Source organism: Microcebus murinus, chromosome 1, assembly GCF_040939455.1.
Source record: "Microcebus murinus isolate Inina chromosome 1, M.murinus_Inina_mat1.0, whole genome shotgun sequence".
Classification (NCBI taxonomy): Eukaryota; Metazoa; Chordata; class Mammalia; order Primates; family Cheirogaleidae; genus Microcebus; species Microcebus murinus.
This window is the reverse complement of record NC_134104.1, coordinates 47,584,081-47,606,822: the sequence shown is the minus strand read 5'-3', so window position 1 is coordinate 47,606,822 and position 22,742 is coordinate 47,584,081. Positions and strand designations below refer to the sequence as shown.

The following is a 22,742-nucleotide window of genomic DNA, read 5'->3' as shown; positions in this document are numbered from 1 at the left end:
AGCTTCAATTTCATCCAGGGTATCTTTTCATTATGTGGATGTGAAGTATTTTTGTTTTTTTTTTTTTAATTTAGGAAAGTGTTCCTGGATTATATTTTTAAACATTTGTTCTATTATTTTGGCTTCTTTTAAGGGGAGTCTAATTATACATATTATACGTATATTGAATTCCCTTTACTTTTTATTTCTATTTTTCCTACTTAATCCATTTTATCTTTTTCTTTATATTTATTTCTTCTTATGCATTTGTTATATTTATCCTGTATGGCCCATACTGTGTTTCTGCTGTGTCTGCACTCCCTTGAATACCTTCTAGTTATGTCTCCCTTCCTATAATACATTTTTTCTGTTTCCATCTATATCCATTTCTCCTAGTTCACTTTTCACATTCTAATAGCCTTACCTTTTATTGTCCTATCTTTGCTTACCTTAGTTCTTATAATTCTATCTTCATAGCTATGATTGGTTTTTAATTTTTTTAAATTAATGTTGGGATGTTTAATTACAAATCTTATCTGTTCCATGGCAACATTTTCCTGGTGAGTTTAATTCATCTTTAAAATTTTTCTGCCATTTTGACATTTTTCTTGTGGTATATTGGAACACTACAAGAAATGCCTGCGTTTGTTTATCATTCATATTTAAGAGTTGGATTTCCCTAGACCTATTGTGTTCAGCAGACTCCTAAGGCCTTGAGGTAATGACTTTTCTCAAGCAATTCCTCAACTCAAGGGCTCCCTCCTCTGTCTTACAATGACAGACAGTTTTCTCTGTATACCTGAGTTTTCTCTGCCTCTCTGAACTTAAAGATATTCACAAGAGTTCTACCATCAGCCCTGGGTTCCTCAGGTTTATTCACCAGCCTAGCCACCAAGGGTAGGGCCCTTGCTTTCCCAGGTGAGTCTTTCACCTTTAGGAGATGTACTTTTGCTGGCTCTTTATGAGATCTGCTACCTCTGAGGTTCTGGCACTCTCTACTCCTTCGTTCTCCAGATCCCTCACCCCTGGTGGCTGTTTGATTTCAGCTATGCTCCTAGCAGCTTCCACTCAGAGTGATGCCTTCTCCTTCTAGCACTTCTCCTGGCTGGTTCTAGGATCTGCCAACCTTAAGACCCTCTACTTCCCCTGTCACCTCCCCTACACTGCTTCCTGCACCATTTTCTCCTGATCGTAACTGCTTTTATCAATACTAACAGTAATTTTAGAATTTTTCAGGGTTTTTTTTCTCCTAGGTTCACACAAGAAATATTTGGGAAAGTTTTTTAGTTATCCATTTCACTGTCTCTGATTTCCAATAACATACTGAAACAGATGAGAACTAAGCTACTGCCATATTCGTACTAGAGGTTTGATGATCATATTCCAGATTATCGATATGTGATGATTATAGAAATTTGGCAAAATAAGAGAAATGTCAAAACAAAATGATCCATAACCCTGCCATGAATAAATAACTGCTATGAACCTCTTGGTGTTTCTTCTTACAATCTATCATATAAATGAAGTTCATTATACATATACAATTGTGTGTGTTCATTCTTTTACTGCATATTTTAATGCATTTAAATTTTAAAGAATTGCATATTTTTGAGGATAGAAATACCAAAAAGACAAAAAGGGAGAAGGTAAAATAGAGCCAACCATTTATTTTCTATTTAATAAATAAATTTATGTAATTGTAGAGCCCGTGTGAACTCTTAATTTACTGGTTCATCATAATTCACCTAGCCATTCCTTTATTGCTGAATATGCCATTTGTTCCCATGTTTTACCATTTTAAATATCACTGATAGCCTAGGACATCATAAATATTTTAAAATATACTTCCCAATTTGCAAAACTTTAATAAAAGAATATGAAATCTTCAAAGGCTTTTGATACATACTGACATTTTTTCCCAAAAATGTTCCCCAAATTAATACTTCCAGCAATAAGAGTGTCAGTTTGACCATACCCTCTGAACATCATCTTAACCTTGATTAGCCAATAAAGCATATTCTCTTGGTTTCACATTATATTACTCCCATCATGTGTCAATAAGCTTCAGTGATCTGAGCCAACTGCATTTTATAAGCATGATAAGAAGACATTGCTTGACTCTCAACTCTGTTCTGCTGTCAAATAAAAATGCTGAGAAGGAACTGGGATGATTGAATGGTTTTATGATCAATGTCCCCTTTCCTCAAATGTAGATTACATTCATTCTATCACTGTCTATTGGGAAATGAAATTGAAGTTATTGGCTCTAATAAAAAAGGAGTGGTAGGCGATATTATAGTTTCTTATTAAATACTGATAAATGAACAAAAGTATTTTGAGATCTAAATTATCTAGACCATTACTTTAACTTTACTTTCCTTCTGACATACAAGGAGATGGTCTAGCTGCAGATAAATAGTAACCTCCCTTTGCCTTTCTCTTTTTGTGAATAATATCTTAACCATGCTTTCCCTAGGACAGTGAAATATTCCCATATCTCCTAAACATGAATAAAATATCTTTGGTGGACCTAACTTACAACTCTCATTGAACAATAGCCTTATCAGCATTTTGTGTTGAAAACTATTCTCAACTTTTATGCTTTAGGCTTTACAAGGACTAAAAAGTTCAAAATGTAAAACTTGAAATTCAAAAGCTATTAATAGTGCCTTACAATTTGTTTATTTGATTTAAATTTTCCATTTCAGTTATCTACAGTTGGGTCTTTGGTAGCAATACAGGATTTAGACACCTACCTAAGGAAGAGATCATATCGAATGTCATCATTTGGGTTCCCTGATGGGGTTGTGTAGCAATAATCCATTAGAACATTCCATCTGCAGGAACACAAACAAACATAATCTGGAATCAGAGTCTCCTTTTGAATGTTGGTTACTAATCCAAGGAAAGTAAATATTGACAAACTTCTTATCCCATGGAATATAGTTTTTTATTACTTGTTATTTGATAAACCAGGCTTCTGGTTTATTAAAACTTTCTCCTAAACTCAAAGTGTTTAAAAATATGCACCAAATTGTGATCCCTACATCAAATGCAGTTAAGGGTAATGCCATGAAAAATAAAATTGTACAAAGCAACTGAATGGTCAGTCTAAAAACAAAATCCCAAAGTAAGCTACATAAATAGATAGGTGCTTATATATTCACTGTGAACAATGGCCTAATATTTTTAGAAGTTAATATCTCTGACAGAAGACAGAGGATATCATAATCCCAAATGCGCCAAAGGAGTTTGGCAGATTTGGTACATCAGAATCAGTGGGCTGGGAGTAGGAGTCCATAATAGACACTGTGTTAGGAGAAGAAAGCCATGAGGCACACACACAGCCTTCCTCCACAAGGCCAGATTGTGCTTAGATCTAGACATTACTTCATTCCAACTATGGATGTCATAAAAAATACTAATTCATGGGAAGTAAATGACAAAAAAATTGGGGGTGGGAGTCCTGCATTTAGCAAGACAATTTTAAGGAGTCACATATATGCAAGAATCGATATATGGAGAAGGCAGAAAGGGAGAAAGTAAACAAGAACCAAATTTATATGGTATACCAGTCTTTTTAGTATGCAAAATGTCAATAATAATACATGAGAAACCCAAAATAAACCATTACATTAGACATTATCTTTTTTTATATAGGGAAGAATTAGATCTTCAGCTTTTGAGTTCCCTTTCAGTTTTGATCATTTTGAATTTTCTAAGTATCATATGAGGCATATTTTTTGCAGTGATGTTTCTTGGGATCATTTCATATCATTTTGGCATGGACCCTTATGGGAAGAGTTTTTTCATACTTTAATAAATTTGTATTGAATAGTAACATACATACAGAAAAGTACACAAATCAACAGTGTTCACAAAATGACTACTTCTGTTTAATCACCTTTCACATGAAGAAGTAGAACATTCTGGCATCCCAGAAGATTTTCCCAGGCCCTCTTCTAGGCAATATTACCCCCCTTTATGCAAAGACTTGTTATTTTCCAATTAATGACAGAGAGTGAGTGTCACCCCTTAACTTTGTAATTTGTTATTTCTTTTTTATTAGCATGCCTAAATGGTGTGGCAATGACAACATTTTTTCAAATTGAATTTAAAAATGAATGAACTAACATTATGACTCATGAGACTTTAGGCAGCCAAAATGTTTTATCCAACAAAAGATAAAAGTTTGAAAGTACCTGCCATCCAGATTAGTGGCTTGTACAGCTGCAAATACTTTGGTTTTCAAAGGTAATCCCATACTGGGGATAATTAACTGTTGATTGTAGGTGGAATCCTAATGATGAAACAATAAACAATCTATCATTACCTCCCCCAAAACAGCACATTTATCACTTAAAACAATGTTATAGAAATCAAGAGAGAGAAAATCAAAATAAATCTATAGAAGCAACTTCAAAAAGAAATTATTTAATCCTCCAGTTTCTTGACAGAACTTAAATCGTATGTGTGGTAAATTTATTTCCATGCATACACTACCTTTTGTTTTCATAGTTTACCATATATGATGGTTGAAGTTCAGTGTATCTAAATTATATTCAATGGTCAGTGGTTAATATTCAGTTTGTTTAGTATTCAATGATCAATATTCAGTTTGTTTAAATTTATATCCCAGTTACTTATATTAGTGGCTAATATTTAGTTTATTTAAATTATATTGGCCTCAATTTTAGCCCTTTACTGTTAGAATCGTAGGTCTTATACTTTTGATAATCTTTAATTTATCCCAAGTCACTTATCTTGCAATTTGAGATTACCAAAATTTAGTTGAAAACCAGAAAGGAGACAAACATATTTTCTAAGTTGCCAAAATGTATGTCCTAAATTTCCTGCACCAAATTCCTTGGTGGTTACTTACAGAAGGGTGTTTCAGGACCTCATCTCAACTTTTTGTCTTATTTTAGACCAATTCTAGAAAGCTTACTCATGTTGATCCCATCTATAGTAAATTAAAGCAGCAAACTAGAAATTAATAAGTGGTAGGTATAATTTGATAATGAAGAAAAACAGAAAATGTTGTAGAATGCAAAAAAATGATACCTGAAAATATAAGCAGTAGTACCACTTAACATAGAGGCCAATAGTTTCCTCAAGTTTAGTAACTCTGAAGATTTTGCTGTTTGGCAGCAAAGGAACGTTTTTAATATTCATTATGAAATCTTAAAGTCATCAAGGCAAGACAAAATATGGACCATACTCTGTTTAGAATGCTGGAAAGAAAGTGGCATATTTCGAATTTTATAAATTAAAACAATAATAGTTTAGATGCCTCACTTTTGAAAAAAAATTATTCACGTGGAGCATTTTATTTCCAAATAAAGCCAGATAAATGAGGGATTATATGTTATACTTGAAAACTGTTACTCTTCACTCTTTTACTTTCTATATTTTTGTGATAAACAATAAAACATCATCCTTAACCATGTCTGATAGATAGTATTTTTATTTAATTGTCTAACTTCTCCAAATAATCCACACTTCATTAACTATACAGCTCTTTCATCTTATATTTGCATTAATACTGTCCAGAAGAATGCTTACTTTCTTTATAATATTATACTGCTGAGTCATTTCAAATTACATAAGACTCAGCTGTGGTTTAATCATGAATCATCAGTTTTTTCCTCCTGAAATTGCTTCTAAGAGGTAATTTTCTGATTTTATTTTATGTAGCTGCTTTTACTTTTGTTAGTAATATATTGTCCCTAAAATCAATTATATTTATTTTAATCTTTATTGAACTTTTAAAAAATATTTATAGTCATAATCATCATAGCACTATTTCAGATTTACTATTTTTTTACCCACTCAGAAAACAGTAACATTTAGGTACAATTCAAATACACAAACACATTCTCACTTTCCATTTCTACAATGAAGAAAACTGATATATTTACATCACACAAAAATAATTCCATAGTTGAACTAGAAATCTACATACATGGAAATCACATTCTCAATGAAAGTCACTGTGTTTTCTAAACATAATTTTCCCTGAGTACACTTACTAAATCTCAAAACTCATAGAAGTAAAACATTGTGCTACATCAAATTGGGTTCAACTTTTTCTCTCCAAATAAGAAACAAGAGACTAAAAGCAATAAGTATATAACTTTTCATCATTCCTAAGTGTTAGAAAGCAAAAATTTTGCATGTGAAATAGCAAGACAAGGCTCCTAAAGATTACAAAATGATATTTTATTTGAATTGCTATAAAATAACATTTGGCTAGCTATATTTTAATGTTCCAAACAAATAATAAATATGATTTTGGATCAACTAATGAAAGTATACCAAATTTTTTTCAGTGTAAATTACTATTTTTTTACTGTAACATGGCAAAATACTATGATGACACTATGTTAAGAAAAAATTTTAGTTTAAGGCAGTGAAACTTTTCTGTATGATAGAATAATGATGGTACATGCCATGACATATTTGTCATATATACAACAGCAAGAATAACCTCCATGTAAACTATGGACTTTAGTTAATAATGTAACAGTATTGGTTTATGGATGTATCACACTAATACTACATGTAAATAAAAGAAAAAAAATGTGTCCATTTTTCTGTAAAGCTAAAACTGCTCCAGAAAATTGTCTGTTAATTTTTTTAATTTTAAAATTACTTTGTAAGACACTGGTTGAATTTTACTGAAAACCTGGTTAGTAAATAACTTTTAAAATTCAATTTATTTTTTAATTAAACCACTAATAATACTTTTATTGCAAGCTGATCAGAAACGAGAAGTATTTTGGCACCACCTATTTCTTTTGTGGTCTGATATCTAAAAATTGGTTAACTTTTTATCATAGAATTAAAATATTAAGGTTATCATCAAAATATAAGCTTTTATTTAGCATTAGCATCCCAGAAATTCTTTGAAGAATTATGTCATGTTAGTAACAGGACCACAATACCATCTCTAATGGTAAAGAAAAGATGTTAATAACAAAAGTTATCCTGAAATTCACACTTCTAAATTTTGATTTTCTGCTTTTCCAGGGAGAGAATGTTTTAATTTCATAAAAAATAGTGGTATTATTAATGACATGTGGATATAGTTTTCACTTTCCAAGACCAAGAATTCTCATCTTTGTCTCACTCAATTACATCAAATAATATTGAATCCAAACCAGCCATCTCAATTCTACTTCAGAGAACTTACACATATAAATGAACAAGTGGAAACTTTCCAATTTAAAGTTATTTATATAAATATTGCTCATGACAATAATAAATATCTGACCATATTGGGAACAAATATTGGCACATAGTTGCTGAATGTTGGCAGTTTCTCTTTGCAAAAGAAAGTTTAGAAATGACAGAAAGGCAATCTTGATTCTAACACATTTTAATTTGTTGTTTAGAACTCTGCAGTGTCAGACTACAAACTTATAAACGTGATTTTTTAAAATGCCTTTGGAAAATGTCCTACTACAATATTTATAGCTCATTATATTCAAAGTATAAAGCACTGACTTTTAAATCAGTTGCATGAATTATAACTCAGTGCCATGATGACATGAATAATAATGCAAAAATCAGATTCATAATTTACAAAAATGTTGGTTGATAGATTGAAAAATTGATATTTAAATCAGGCATTTAAAATGTATGAATAAAAATTTTTAATCAACATGAAAATATCATTTGGGGGATTAATGTTGCAGTTATAAATAGAAATCCATGTATTTTTCACGTTTTGCTGCCACCATTGATATTTACATGACAAAAGTTTAGACAATGTTATGTAGTCAATCCAAATTATTTCAGATGTGACAGAATTGTCATCAGTGAAAACCCATATTGGAAACATTAACACATTCATCACCAATGATGTCTCCAAAAGAAGTATCATTTGGACTTCCTAAAAATCTTTTTATCACAAAAAAATATTATTTCCTAAATCTTAACCTTGAATATGGCTATACACAAACACACACATATGCATACATGCACATAAATAAATATATATGTATAAATGTAGATAGACATTTGGAGTAACTCTTACAGAGTCATATTTATGATATAAACTTTAAATCATTTATCAACTTTTAGAAAATTTAATGGAGTTTTCAGATATTCCTTTATCACTAAGATATATGAAAATGGTAGTAATGATGGATAAATGTTAACAGAGTATAACAGGGTTAATGTGGCTTTCAGCAGACTTTTATATAAAAGCCATTCACATAAATGACTCCCACAACAGTGAAAGAGAAAATAATATCCTTTACCCATCAACTTACGTTATACAATAGCAGGTTCAAAGTGCTGACAAATGTGCCATTGTTCTCTCTCACAGAAATAGCAGCTGAGGACCTAAAACAGATTTTAAAAATGGAAAGCATTGATGAGATTTTAAATTAAAAGTGATACCTGAATGTTAGATTTAAAGCTTTAAAACTCTTGAGCAAGACATGATATACTTTTAACTGTGTCTGGAGTGGATATACTGTTTAAATCACTAAACAGATAAATAATCAAAAAGCAAGAGGGACCAAGTAAAGACAAACTGTTATTTATGATCTTTTTATTTTTAAAGTCAGTGTATTCATTTTGCATTACATATATGAGGCTTTTTGCAGAAAAATTTTCTTTCATAAAAACATGAATCTAATGAAAATACATTTTCATCAATTCCATTAGAATAGAAGCTTCATGAGATCAGGGAATTTATCTTATTTTGTTCACTGCTAGAACATTGCATGGTAAATAGCAAGTGTGTAATGCATTGAATAATGAAAGAACTTCCATGGGTGTTGAAGTTCAGGAATGTATTTAGTGTGAGACCTGGCAGGGTGAAGTAAGAGAAGTTTCCCTCTACACCCATATCCTTTTGATTCAAGGTTTTTCTTTTCTCATTTTCCGCATTGAAATCTTGCTCCTGACCAAGGTGTTTATCATCACCAGCTATGAATATTTTTGACCAATCCATTTTGATTATATTGCAACATGGATATAGCCCTCTCTTGGTATATGAGCTTTGGGGATAATGAACGGATCTGTGGCTGTAAATAAATGGCTATACTCCCAGCTCATGTTTGAAGCTCCTTGGCTATGGGTCATGCCACCTTCCCTGGGCAATCATCAGCACCCCTGCAGGTGACACCTCAGCAGAGGCCTGGACACCCTAGAAATGGAGGCAACAGAGTCCAACAGTGAGAGAAAATAGCAGAGAGGGAAACAGGCAGGACTCAGCAATGTAGTTACAAATGCCCACATGCTGGAAACACCACAGGACCTTCAGGACTGCTTAAGCACCCAGAGTTCCTGGGCAAAAGGAATGAAGAGAACCCAAGACAGACACCTAAATAGTTTGAGCCAGTTTTAATTTGGAAAACAAAAATTTTATGGTTCTAATTGTTTTGGGTCATAACAATTAGATAAAGATAGACAGATAGAAATAGAGATGTATAATATTAGACTTAATATTCTTTGCATTACATTGTTTGAGTTTGGCTATTCTCAACAAATCCTGCTATCTTTCTAAGTCCCTCAAGGATATGAAATGACTCAAACATAAAGACAATATAAGAAAGCAAGAATAAAATGAGAACTTACGAAGCAAGCTGGGTATTGTTAACCAGGTATTCCAATGGATAACTACAACTAAATTTGTAAAGAAGCCCAGGTAGATAGCTGATGATTGTTGGTGGATCTGGAGTGTCAATATATCCTGAAATATTTCCTATTTGCACTGAAGTTGCATTTCCATAAGCACTGACTCCAGGAATTGTGGATACCTGTTAGAGTGGTAGATCAAGTTTAATGATTAAATGGCTACATATGAATCTAGATACTTCATATGCAAAATAAAACATGAGACAAGATTATTTCTAGAGTCTAGTTCAACTGTAATATGTGACAGTTTTGAAATCATACATACAAAATGCTATTTATAAGTGTCTTTGTGTGTCTTAGACTAAATGAAGCTTCATATTTACCAAAGACACTTTACTCTTTATAAATAAAAAAGGAGAGAGATAATAGGTTCAGTGGGCTACAACAAATAACTTGGAAACACTCATAGATATAGTCCAAATTCTCTGGTATGGCAGGACCCCTGTACCTGACCCTGTTTCCCTGTTAGCTTTATATCTCCAGGCTCCCACTCTCCACAATAATGCTGCTGCCCTATGGCCCCTTGTTGCTCTGGCCTTTGTGCATACTCCTTAAGCCATTGCTCTCCCCACTTCCCCATGATGTCTCCTCCTCCTCCCTGGGATCTCATCTTCCCTGAGAAACTTCCCCTCCCTCCAGCCCCACATGCAAGGTTTATCTCCATCATAGTGGTAGGCACAGTGGGAGCAGCCTGTACCTGGGCAGTCTCCTTAGCCATTCTAGGAGCTCTTTGTGGGCAAGAACCAACTCATTCACCTTTGCATCCTTGGTATAACACAGTGACCAGCATCTTGGGCCCCCAAAATAATTTTTGAACAAATGAATGAAGGTCATAAATTTTCTGAGGATTGATTTTCTCAGGTTCTTTCTCTCTGGTTCATAATGATATTCATCTACTTCTAGGGCAATAGTTTATAGATGGGTTTTAGAGGGATCATGAACTTCCAGAAGTTATGTGAAAATGTTGCACGTATGTGTGTGTTTTTTTAGGTCTGCTTAGTTTTCATTTGATTCTCCAACCCTACTAAAATTGAAGAACCACCCTTTCAGGTAGAATCAATAATGTTCTTGGCTTTCATAAGACCAGAGAGACACATAGCTTCTCCTACCATGGCCAATATAATACAGCACTCAATAAATGTTTTAGCAGACATTTCTAAGACTTGTAATAATTTTTAACACTAGAACAAAGTTTATACATGAACCTAATAGCACATGGGCAAAGCTGAGGCAATTATCCAGCTAATTCATGAATGGAGCAAGAATCTTTATGAATGAAAACGTTTTAAGTCTAATACAATGTTTTAGTAGTCTACTTAATTTTTCCCATGTAGGAATGTTTATGGAGCAGATGCCAAAGCTGGTGGTGCCTAGGGCAAAAATGAAATAAGCAAATCTCCTCCTCTTCCCACATCTTGCCTGACTCAAGAGCTAAGCATTATCAATTCTGTCTATGAAAAAAAAATACACACAATCATATAACAATTTCTATACCAGAGTTATTCAGCTCTTTAGAAAAAAGAAAAAAAGCAAGCACACTTTTCCTGGACTTTCTCCTAAATTATTTCCTAGGCAGCTGGGCAAGGTGCCTTAAATCCAGAGAGAAAAGTGAAGGAAAGGCTCCAGGGCGTGGTGGGGGTGGGGAAATGCTGCTGATCTTCGCACTGGCTCCTCCCTCCACAAGGAACTGGGGCGTGTAACAGCTAACCTGTGTCACTCTCCCTTAGGCCCCCTTCATAACCTCTCTGCACACAACTCCAAGAGGTGAATAAACATTTTTAATAAAAGGGTCAACAATACCCAAGCTGCGGGCTTAGAAATGGTCATATGGGTGCAATATTCCAACCACCCTGTGGGAAAAGGTAAAAATTATATTCAAAGAAATCTCTTTTCTCTGTCTTCCATCCCCTATCAAATTTTAGAAACCCTGAACTCCCAGAATATCAAGATTTCCTTCATAATACAAAACAAAAACTGATGAAGAGTAAAATCCAGTGTCTCCTTCACTGGGCTAAGTGGTCATACTAATCATATCTCCTTTTAAATCTTTACTCAGATTTACCAATAAGATTATATTTAAACAAGCAAAATAAAAAATAGTAATAAGTAAGTTTCAGTGTAACTAATACCTCTGCCAAATCACAATATATTCACTTCTATTACTTTTAATTCACTGGAAAGTCAATTTATTATTTAATTTGATTTTTTGCATACAATACATTAATCAATAAATGAATGGTGTAGACTAGTAGTTCTCATTTGGCAGGAAATGTTTGAAGTGGTGTTTTAATTCTCATGACAACAAAAGAGTATTGCTACTCAGATTTCATAGGCATGATAGAGTATGTTAAACATTTGAAATGCAAAGGACAATCTCATACAATGAAGAATTTTATACCAGATACTGACAGCCCTCTTTTACAAGGCATTGGTGTTGATCATTCAATGGTAAACATGAAAGAAGATTCCAAGTTTCCCATTCTTTAATCTTTCTTTATGAATGTAGTTACTAAGGCAACAGGCCAAGCAGTTCACTGCCAGACTCACCGTAATAAACATTGAATGATCAGCCACTTCCATAGAAGTCATGAGAAATATGGCTAATGATAAACTGTAGAGACATATCTGTCTATGTCATTCACACAAAAGAATGTTGCTTAGAAAGGCATAGCTGACCTCAGGCCACTTGACTGTTCAGCTACTATAAACAGAACCATCACTGGAGGATAGAATTGTAGATTTGGGAGTGCATGTCTCAAAGAGTCAGAGGGAAATGATTTGTTCAGTTTTATTGAAATTTTCTTGAGTGATAGATTGGGCTTCTGATTATTTTATGAAATGGAGGGATTTTTATTGACAATCCCAGACCAGCACACAATTTCATACTAATCTTACCACCAAGGTGTTTCCACAACCCTCCAAGGTGCTGAGATTGATTATGAAAATGACCACCGCTGGGAAGGTGTTGTTATTAATGAACCCCCTGCAGTGGGAGTCCCCATGCCTTCCATTGAGCGCCAGATCTGTTTCCGAATAACCGGAGAAAAGAACCGTGCAAAAATTAATCTTCATCGTAATGGTCTGTACTCCACAGTAGACATTGATATCTCTTTCAGCTGAAATAAAGATATATAAAAAACAAATGTTAAGTCACAAAAGCAAAGTAGAAAACCCTCCTACATGAATAAATTTAACATCTCCCTGACACATTTACTCATCTCCTTTGTCTAACCCATTTTTATATTTGAATACACCATAATCCAATATGCAAGTTATTAAGAAATGCACCAGGCAAAAAAGTCTTTAATTTAGTTATTTAGGGAGAGATCGTTGAGTGTAGGTTATAGTTCATCTCTGTTTCTTTCTGGTGTTGCCTGGATGTGCATTAAATGTTAGCTGACTATTATTGAATGACCAAGGAATTAAGTGGAAAATAACCAGGTTACTGAGGAAATTCAGAGCTAGAGTGAGTGAATTATTCACATCATCTATCTAGAACAGTGAAACTCTCTGCAAATGATGCATTTTCCCAAGTGGAAGGAAGAAGAAGTTAAAACCACCCTAAACCAAATTGTTAAGCACTTCGGTGTTTGATAACCCATCTTATCCAGATGTATAAACAAAAGCCATCCATCAGAATTCCATTTTATTTTGCCTAAATTAAAGCACACTAGAGAGAAAGGGAATTAAAAATAGTGTGCTGATATTATGAACAAAAATTAATAGCTTACTCTAAGAAAATTGTGTCTGCTTCAGCCCTGTGAAAAGTTATGTTAAAGTCCTAATCCCAGTACCTCAGGCTTTCTTTGGAAATAAGGTTGTAGCAGATTCAATTAGCTAAAATGGGGTAGGGTAGAGCCCTAATCCAATATGACTGGTGTCTTTGTAAAAGAAATAGGGCATAAGGAAGATACCATGTGAAGACAGAGAATCTGTAGGTCACTTTGGGTAGTATAGACATTTTAACAGTTTGATTCTGCCAACCCATGAGCATGATATGTTCTTCCACCTATTTACATTCTCTGCTATTTCCTTCTTCAGTGTTTCATAGTTTGTCCTGTAGAGATCTTTTATCTTCTTAGTTAAATACATTCCTAGGTACTTTATTTTCTTTGTTGCTATCTTGCAGGGAATTGAGTCTTTGATTGGGTTCTCACTTTGACTGTTGTTGGCATATATGAATGTCTCTGATTTGTGTGTATAGATTTTGTATCCTGAGATTTTACTAAATTCATGTATCAATTCAAGAAGTCTCTTCATTGAATCTTTGGGGTTTTATAGGTATAATATCATGTCATCAGCAAAGAGTGAGAGTTTGATCTCTTCTGCTCCCATTTGGATTTTGCTCTCTTGTCTGATTGCTGTAGCAAGGACTTCCAGTTCTATGTTGCATAGAAGTGGAGATAGTGGGCAACCTTGCCTTGTTCCAGTTCTAAGTAGGAATGCTTTCAATTTTTCCCCATTCACTATAATGTTGGCTATGGGTTTGTCATATATAACTTGTATCATTTTTAGGTAAGCCCTGTCTATGCCTATTTTGTTAAGCGTTCTTATCATAAAAGGGTGTTGAATTTTGTCAAACACTTTTTCTGCATCTATTGAGAGGATCATGTGGTCTTTGTTTTTGCTTCTGTTTACATGGTGAATTACATTTATAGATTTGCTTATGTTAAACCATCCCTGCATCCCTGGGATGAAGCCCATTTGATTGTGAGGGATTATTTTCTTGACAAACACCTCAATGCAATCCCTGTTAACATACCATCATCATTTTTCACAAATATAGAAAAAATAATTTTACTCTTCATATGGAACCAGACAAGACCCTGTATAGAAAAATAAATCCAAGGCAATAAAAACAAAATGGGAGGTATCAATTTATCAGACTTCAAACTATACTAAGGCTATAGTAATTAAAACATCCTGGGACTGGCACAAGAACAGGGTCATTGACCAGTAGAACAAAACAGAGAACCCAGATATAAAACCATCTTTATATAGCCATCTAATCTTTGACAAAGCAGACAAAAACATACACTGGGGACCTTATTAGAACCCTTATTCAATAAATGGTGCTGGAAAATCTGGATAGCCACATGTAGAAGACTGAAACAAGACCCACACCTTTCACCTTTTACAAAAATCAACTCACACTGGGTAACAGACTTGAACCTTAAGTGTGAAACTGTTAGAAATCTAGAGGAAAATGTTGGAAATACTCTTCTAGACATTGGCCTAGGCAAAGAATTTATGAAGAAGACCCGAAAGGCAATCACAGCAGCAACAAAAATAAATAAATGAGACCTGATCAAAAGACCTAATCAAAAGACCTGATCAAAGCTTCTGCACAGCCAAAAAACTGTCCAGAGAGCAGACAACCCACAGAATGGGAGAAAATTTTCACAGGCTATACATCCAATAAAGGACTGATAACTAGAATCTATTTAGAAATCAGGAAAATCAGCAAGGAAAAAATCAAACAACTTTATCAAAAAGTGGGCAAAGAGTGGGCAACTTTATCAAAAAGTGGGCACGAAGAGAAAATTTTCAAAAGAAGACAGAATAATGGCCAACAAACATATGAAAAAATTCTCAATATCTCTAATCATCAGGGAAATTCAAATCAAAACTACAATGAGATATCACTTATCTCCAGTAAGAATGGCCTTTATCAAAAAGTCCCCAAACAATAAATGTTGGCATGGATGCAGAGAGATAGAAGCACTCCTACACTGCTAGTGGGACTGCAAACTGGTTCAACCTCTGTGGAAAACAATATGGAGATACCTTAAAGTGAAACAAGTATATCTACCATTTGATCCAGCAATTCCACCACTGGGCATCTACCCAAGAGATCAAATGACACTCTACAAAAAAGACGCCTGCACTCGAATGTTTATAGCAGCACAATTCACAATTGCAAAGGTGTGGAAACAACCCAGGTGCCCATCAATACATGAGTGGATTAATAAAATGTGGTATATGTATACCATGGAGTACTATTCAGCTTTAAGAAACAATGGTGATATAGCACCTCTTGTGTTTTCCTGGATAGAGCTGGAACCCATTCTACTAAGTGAAGTATCTCAAGAATGGAAAAACAAGAACCATATGTACTTACCAGCAAATAGGTATTAACTGATCAACACCTAAGTGGACATATAGGAATAACATCTATCGGGTGTCAGGCAGGTGGGGGTGGGGAGAGGATGGGTATATACAAACATGAGTGAGATGTGCAACGTCTGGGGGATGGTCATGCTTGAAGCTCTGACTTGAGGGAGGAGAGGGGTCATGGGCAATATAGGTAATCTTAACATTTGTATCCCCATTAAATGCTGAAAAAAAAAAAAAAGACAGAGGATCTGAGTGATGCATGTACAAGCCAAGGTACACACAAGATTGCCAGCAAATCACAGGAAACTAGAAAGAAACAAGACAGCACTCTTCTCTCAGAGGTAGTGTGGCCCTGCCTTGATTTTGAACTTCTGACCTCCAGAACTGTGAGACAATAAATTTCTGTGTTTTAAATCATCCCATGAAATAATATATTTCTGCTGTTTTAAATTACCTCATTTGTGGTACTTTCTTACAACAACCCTAGAAAGCTAATACAGTAACCTTATCACTTTTTATCACTCTGTTTTACCAGTTAGATTAAAAATCTGAAACAAGCATTAGGTTTTCAAAATGCAGAAACAAACAAACAAAACCCGATTATGCTACTTGGAGAAATAACTGTTCAAAAAGGGAAAAGCAAACAAAATAAAACATATTTTTGGCAAATGATAGAATGTCCACCTAAGTAATATGTAAATGTTATGCAAGATTTTTAGCATAGGATTAATTTGCTTAAATAACTCTGTTCTAGGAGTAGACGTGTTCAACAACATCTCTTTTTGGAATACAGTATTTATTCTACATACTGTTATTTTTTAATTTTTTTATTTTAGCGTATTATGGGGGTACAAGTATTAAGGTTACTTATATTGCCCATGACTCCCTCCCCCCTCGAGTAAGAGCTTCAAGCATGTCCATCCCCCAAACGTTGCACATCTTACTCGTTGTGATTGTATATACATACTGGTTTTTTGCTGGCAAAGTGAGTCATATGTTGAGCATGTGAATAAGTCAATATGGAAATTTCTATGTGTAGGAATAATTTTAAGCTAATTGCAATTAGCTGTAAAGAAATAGTGAAATTTTTTTCATAGCCAAGGGCTAATATTAGAAATTTTGTAGAAAATTCCAAGCAATATTCGCTTTGTAGGTGGAAAAATAAAGTGAATTAATTATTTAGTATACTTTGCCAACCTCGAAAACAATAAATAACATTTAAATTAGCTGACTATCTGTATGGCCTTCAGTAATGTTAACTGTTTAAATGCAATCATAATTTTTAAATTATGCTCTTTCCTAAAATAATACAGCTCATTTTAATGAATATTTATTGTCTACAAACTTCAAAATACATTTTAAATCTATTGATTTTTATCCATCTACGTGCTATTCCTTTGCCTATGCCATCATTATCTTTTCCCTGGAATATTGCATTAAATTCCTGTTTCCATAATTTTCATTCCTTTTTTTTTTTTTATTTTTTGAGACAGGTCCCCCTCTGTTGCTCAGGATAGAGTGCAATGATGCCATTATAGCTCACTGCAACCTCACATTCCTGGGCCTAAGAGATCCTCCTGCCTCCTGCCTCAGCCTCCCAAGTAGCTGGAACTGCAGACATGCACTACCATGCCCAGCTAATTTTTCTATTTTTTATAGAGACAAAGCCTCACTCTTGCTCAGGCTGGTCTTGAATTTCTGACCTCAAGGGATCCTCCTGCCTCAGCCTCCCAAAGTGCTAGGATTAAGGCGTGAGCCACCTCGCCTGGCCTTACTTCTACTTTTAACCTCCTTCAATTAGTATAGCTGTTCATACATTAATCTGATTATGTCACCCTCTTGCTCAGATCGTCAACAGCTGCTCAACATGCTCAGGCCAAGTGTTTGAATCTTGATGCAGGGCCTGAAGACTCTCCACGATCTGACACCTGCCTACCTTTGCATTCTCATCTCTCTTTCTCTTCTATTACCCTTGTTCCCTACATTTGTTACACCAGACTTATTTCAGATCTTTAAAAGCATCATCCAGAGTGATAGAAGCCAGACAGTTGCTACCTCCTGGGGTGGCATTATCTAGCATAGGGGGCATGAGAAAAATTTTGTGGGAGATCAAATGCTTTCTATCTTGGTTTGGGTGGAAGTTATATGAGTGTATACATATGTTAATATTTAAAGCTTTACCCTTAAGATTGGTACATCTTATTATAGGTACATTATTTCTCAATAAAGTACTATGAGCATTTTGCAAAGCATAATACAGATTATGAACAAGGCCTTGAATCAGTGTTCTGTCTTAGGATTGGAGTGCTCTTCCAACTCCAGGGCTTTGTCTGGGTGACTCCTACTCATACTTTGGGTCTCAAATTTGAGTTTCTTTTGCAAAGACTTCCCTGATTCCAAGTCTAAAGTATGCCACTCTGTTTTATGCTACTGTATTCCCTTAGAGTCATATATGTATTTGTATATTTGTCTTTGCAATAAACTGAAAGTCCCAGAAGGCAGTAAAGCTATTATGTTCACTGGTGGATGTATTCCAGTGAGTACATTAAATGTGTACTAATTAATCACATAAAATACTGGAAGATTCAAAATGTGGTATCCCATTCTCAAATATGATATCCTGCCAATTAACTTCAAGGAATATGTTCCAGGAACCCTAATGGATGCTTGAAACCATGGACAGTACCAAACATACATATTTATGATAAAGGTAAATGTATAAATTAGACACAGAAAGAGATTAACACCAATAACTTACAATTAAGTTATTTTTAGTAAAGGATTAATATGATTGAGTAAAACAAGGGTTACTTGAACCCAAGAACTGCTATACAGCAATAGTTGATTTGATAACTAAGATGAACACATGAACATGGTCCATATTGACAGAAAGATTGCACAGAGAGCAAGTACCACCTTGCCCAGAACAGCTGATTAGGAGTAGCTTCCTAGAGAAGGTGGTATTGAGCTTAGTTTTGAAGTATCAGTAGAAGTTAGCTACCTAAGGGAGTGGAAAATGTATAGCACAGAGAGAACAGTATGAATAATGAAGCATGCTCTGGTTGGTGGGAGCTGGGCAGTTCTATTTTCATTAAAATGTAAAATGCAAAGGTGGAAATGTCAGGGAATGAGGCCAAGTGGCAGGTACAGGTAAGATCACAGGAAACCTTTACATGTAAAATGGTGTCTTTAAGGAAACAAAATGTCTACCTGAATGTCAAATCAAATCCTCAACTATTAAAGCATTCACTAAGAATTTGCTTTATGTTCAGTAATAGAGAACAAGCATCATTGCGTATCTTGATATATCATAAACTTACCAAAGTGAACACATATCAATAAATATATCACAAAAGAGAGGTATTGTTCTTCTCAGCTTAAATCATCTAAAGAACCCAGCTTCCTTACTTCTACTTGAGGGGTTAATTGATGCTTAGAATACCTTAACAAATGGCAATGATTTCGTGACCAGATGTAAAGCTTTCTTCTGTTTTCTGCTTTATAACTGAAGATTTGTAACCCCTGCAACGGAACTGAATTTGCTACAAGCTGATCCCACTTGAAGGTATGATAACAAAGTAAAGGCTTTTTGTAGTGTGAGAAAAGAGATCTGCTCAAATCTATCCTAACCCTGTTTTCTAAAGACTTTTCACTATATTTCAGAGGAACACATTTTTTTCCTGATTGTAGATACTAAAGACAACCATTTAGCACAACTTTGCCATTTGTGAGGCTTTGAGGGTAAAAAATGATACTTGCCAAAGGGCATTTTCTGCCAAAAGTTGAGATTTTTTTCTCAGAGTTACTGAATAACAGTTGCTCTTAACAACTAAATTTTTTGAGCCTTTTACTGTCCAGTCTCTGTCCTGACTATTCCTTTTAATGATTGTTTAGTATTAAACAACCTAATGAGTACAAACTAATGCCAAAAAACAAAGGAATACATATCTTTACGGGTTTGATTTTAATGTTTTATGTTTAAAGATACTAAGTATCTTAAATGGCAGTCTGCTAGCAGTGTTTATGTGCAGTTACATTGCCAAAACAGCAATGTTTCTCCTCTGGCATTTTAACCAAGCAAAGCTTTCCAAAGGAATTAAAAGCAATGTAATTTCCAATCAAATAGGGTAAAAATAATATTCTGTACTCCTCTCACCCATCAATCAGGCAATGGGTTTGTCTGTCTTAGATTTTCTAAAATTATGCAAATTTTAAATATCCTGTCACACTGTCAACCATCTATCTCACCATGTATGAAAATGTTTCCTGATTTGGGGTTCATAGAATGTGGTTACCATATAAATGAGAGTAAAGAGGGGTTGGATTCAATTATATATTTATGAATAAGGATTCATCCAACTTTTTTACCCCCAATAAATTTCTTTCCTAGAACATCTATTTACATCTTTGCCTTTAGACACAATAACTGAAAATATATTTGCAGTATACCATTTACATATCTAATAAGTATATCCAACTTTGTTCTTTTTTTCAACAATTCCATACTCAACTTGCTTAAATCCAACAGCATCCAGATGAGGCTAAAGATTCCTAACTTTCGATAGACTGAATCATTTTCATCTCATCTTATTACTATTACATTCCATACCTATACTTCTTTTCACTAGCATCAGAATATTTATTTCAAAATTTTATAATTATTTATAGAATAATAAGTACAGACAAATGCAATTATCAAATTACTTGCACACATATATTCTACAGTACAAAGAGTAAAACTCTTCAAAATTTGTCTACAGGCTGGTACTTAGCACTACAGTGCAGTGGCTCAAAGTGTTTCTTCACCATTGATCTACAAAAGTAAACATACCTATGAAAAGCAATTCTGGAGGTCAGTGTATAAAGGTAGAATGTACCAGAATTGAATATATAAAATCAATGCCACCAGTTTTGTTCTAAGCTAGAGGCTATCAGTTCTATTTATTTTCTATTTCTAAACTATATGCCACTTCATGTCAACAAAGTATTCCAAGAAAGTATTTATTGTATAAATATTATGTCAGTCTCTGCACTATGTTCTAAAGATAAAAACATCAACAAGAAACTCCATTCCTTCAAGGAGCTTCTTTATAGAGGAAAAGTAGACAATTAAAATGTAGCCTGATAATAATATGCTAGAGGGTTGTAAACAATACTACATACACCCTTGTCTTGTTAGGGAAGAGGTGTTTGAAAGGGATTATGGGGAAGAAATGAAATAGTTCCAACTGGTTAAATTTTATAACAAATTGACTAAATGAAGAGAAGGGGATGTCACATAATGTTTAGGTTTCTAGCTTTGATGAGCAGGTAGATTATCCTTGAGACAATTCAGAAAGGAAAAAGATAATGAGCTCAGTTTTTAAGAGGCTGAGGTACACATAGAACATTGAAGCAGACATGTACAGCAGGTAGTTGGAAATATGAGTCTAATATTTGGTGGATAGAATAGAGCAAGAAATATAAATTTGAGAATTACCAAATATTCAATATGTCACTAATAGTAATAATAGCTGAAATTATCCAAGAGAGCATTCAAGTGAAAAGAGAAATAAGCTGAAACCACAAAAATAATATCAAAGTTGCCCTTTGATGAGGCTTATGAGTCTTTCCCTAGTTTCCCCAATGGAGTGTAATCATCCTCGTGTGCTCTATCCTGTATCACTTTAACTATATCACTTACATAATATCTGGGAGTGGATATTTGCTTTTCTATTAGATTATGAACTCACTAAGAGTTCTGAGTTTTCTCTGAGTGCCTTACAAGTACTCAGCAAATGTTTATTAATATATATTTAATTCAATTCTTTCACAGCCTGCATGGTTTCTAACTCCTTAATATCAAGTTCTGAGATTCACAAAAAATATGTGCACAATTGATATGAGTTCATATTGACTGTCCAGATCTCCTAGTTCCTATCTGTACTCTGCCAACTGCCTGAAATTATGCCTCTGTTTTCAGAGTTTTTGATGAAAATCAAAATCCTTATTGTCAGATATTTTCTGGCTTAAAATTGATAAAATGCAACCCATTAAATAATATTAAATTAATAGATTTTTGTAATGTGTTTAGGTATTTTACCTCTTTAACCGTATTGGTCTTGGTGACTAGCTGTCTTGCTTCATTTTAAAAAGTGAATTTTTAAAATGAATTTTTAACAATGATAGATTTCTTGATGTCTATTATCATTAATAGTAAGTATATGCATGATGGCCAGCTAGAGTTGGCATAAACACTGTGATTTTGTAAAAACATAAAGCTAGCAAGGCCATCATGAGGACCATGCAGATGAATCACCAAACAGTCTTTTTAAAATGCAGATTCTGAGTCAGTAGATCTCAGGTGGGGCTTAAATGTCCAATGTTGTAAGTCAGTGCAGGTGCTAAGGCACAACTGTGCATTTTGGTGGGATAGAAGCTAACTCTTAGGTGCATTCCACTTGGTGGGGTTAAGCACTCTCACCAAATGTCTATTTGCATGATTTACAAGCTTACAAGATGGGAAATTTGTAAAAGCAATGGGAGAGAGAAAGAAAAATCATTAAGGAGGTAGGAGTATGTCAGACTGTGTTCTTTATCTGAGTAACTAACTGGTTTGAATCTCAGGGAAAGAGGACTCACAAAAGGCTCTGTGAGACAGCTCAAGTAAGTTTACTTTAGTGTTCTGGTAGCAACATGTAAAACAAAACTGGGAAGAGAATGTTTTCTCCTACCCCTATCTCTACCCCATTCCACAAACTATAGCAGTTTAATAACTGGAAGAAGCAGAACAGCCCACCCCAAAAGGCAACTATGACAAGTGGGCCATTGTTTTCATGAAAAGCACTTCTACCAAAGGTGGTGCCCATAGCCCTGTGGTCAAGAAGTTCAGAGTAAATGAACTTGAGCGGATTTTTCCTGAGCATCGTTTAAATCCCACCCTGGGGACTCTGAAATAATTGGAGAAGACATAGGGTAGGGTGGGTGATCCACAGCAGAGGTTCTGTGCAGTT

At 34.4% G+C, this 22,742-nt stretch overlaps 1 protein-coding gene across 1 annotated transcript in view; it reads right to left on the bottom strand.

The window, feature by feature from the left end:
* ZPLD1 (zona pellucida like domain containing 1) overlaps window positions 1-22,742 on the bottom strand; it is a 62,442-nt gene that overhangs the window by 12,218 nt on the left and 27,482 nt on the right. The window contains exons 3-7 of the mRNA XM_012779653.3: window positions 12,529-12,749; window positions 9,574-9,755; window positions 8,259-8,331; window positions 4,182-4,279; window positions 2,736-2,816 (exon numbers count right to left, since the gene is read on the bottom strand). Of these exons, the coding sequence (XP_012635107.2) occupies window positions 2,736-2,816; window positions 4,182-4,279; window positions 8,259-8,331; window positions 9,574-9,755; window positions 12,529-12,749 (655 nt within the window). The remainder of the gene's footprint in view (window positions 1-2,735; window positions 2,817-4,181; window positions 4,280-8,258; window positions 8,332-9,573; window positions 9,756-12,528; window positions 12,750-22,742) is intronic.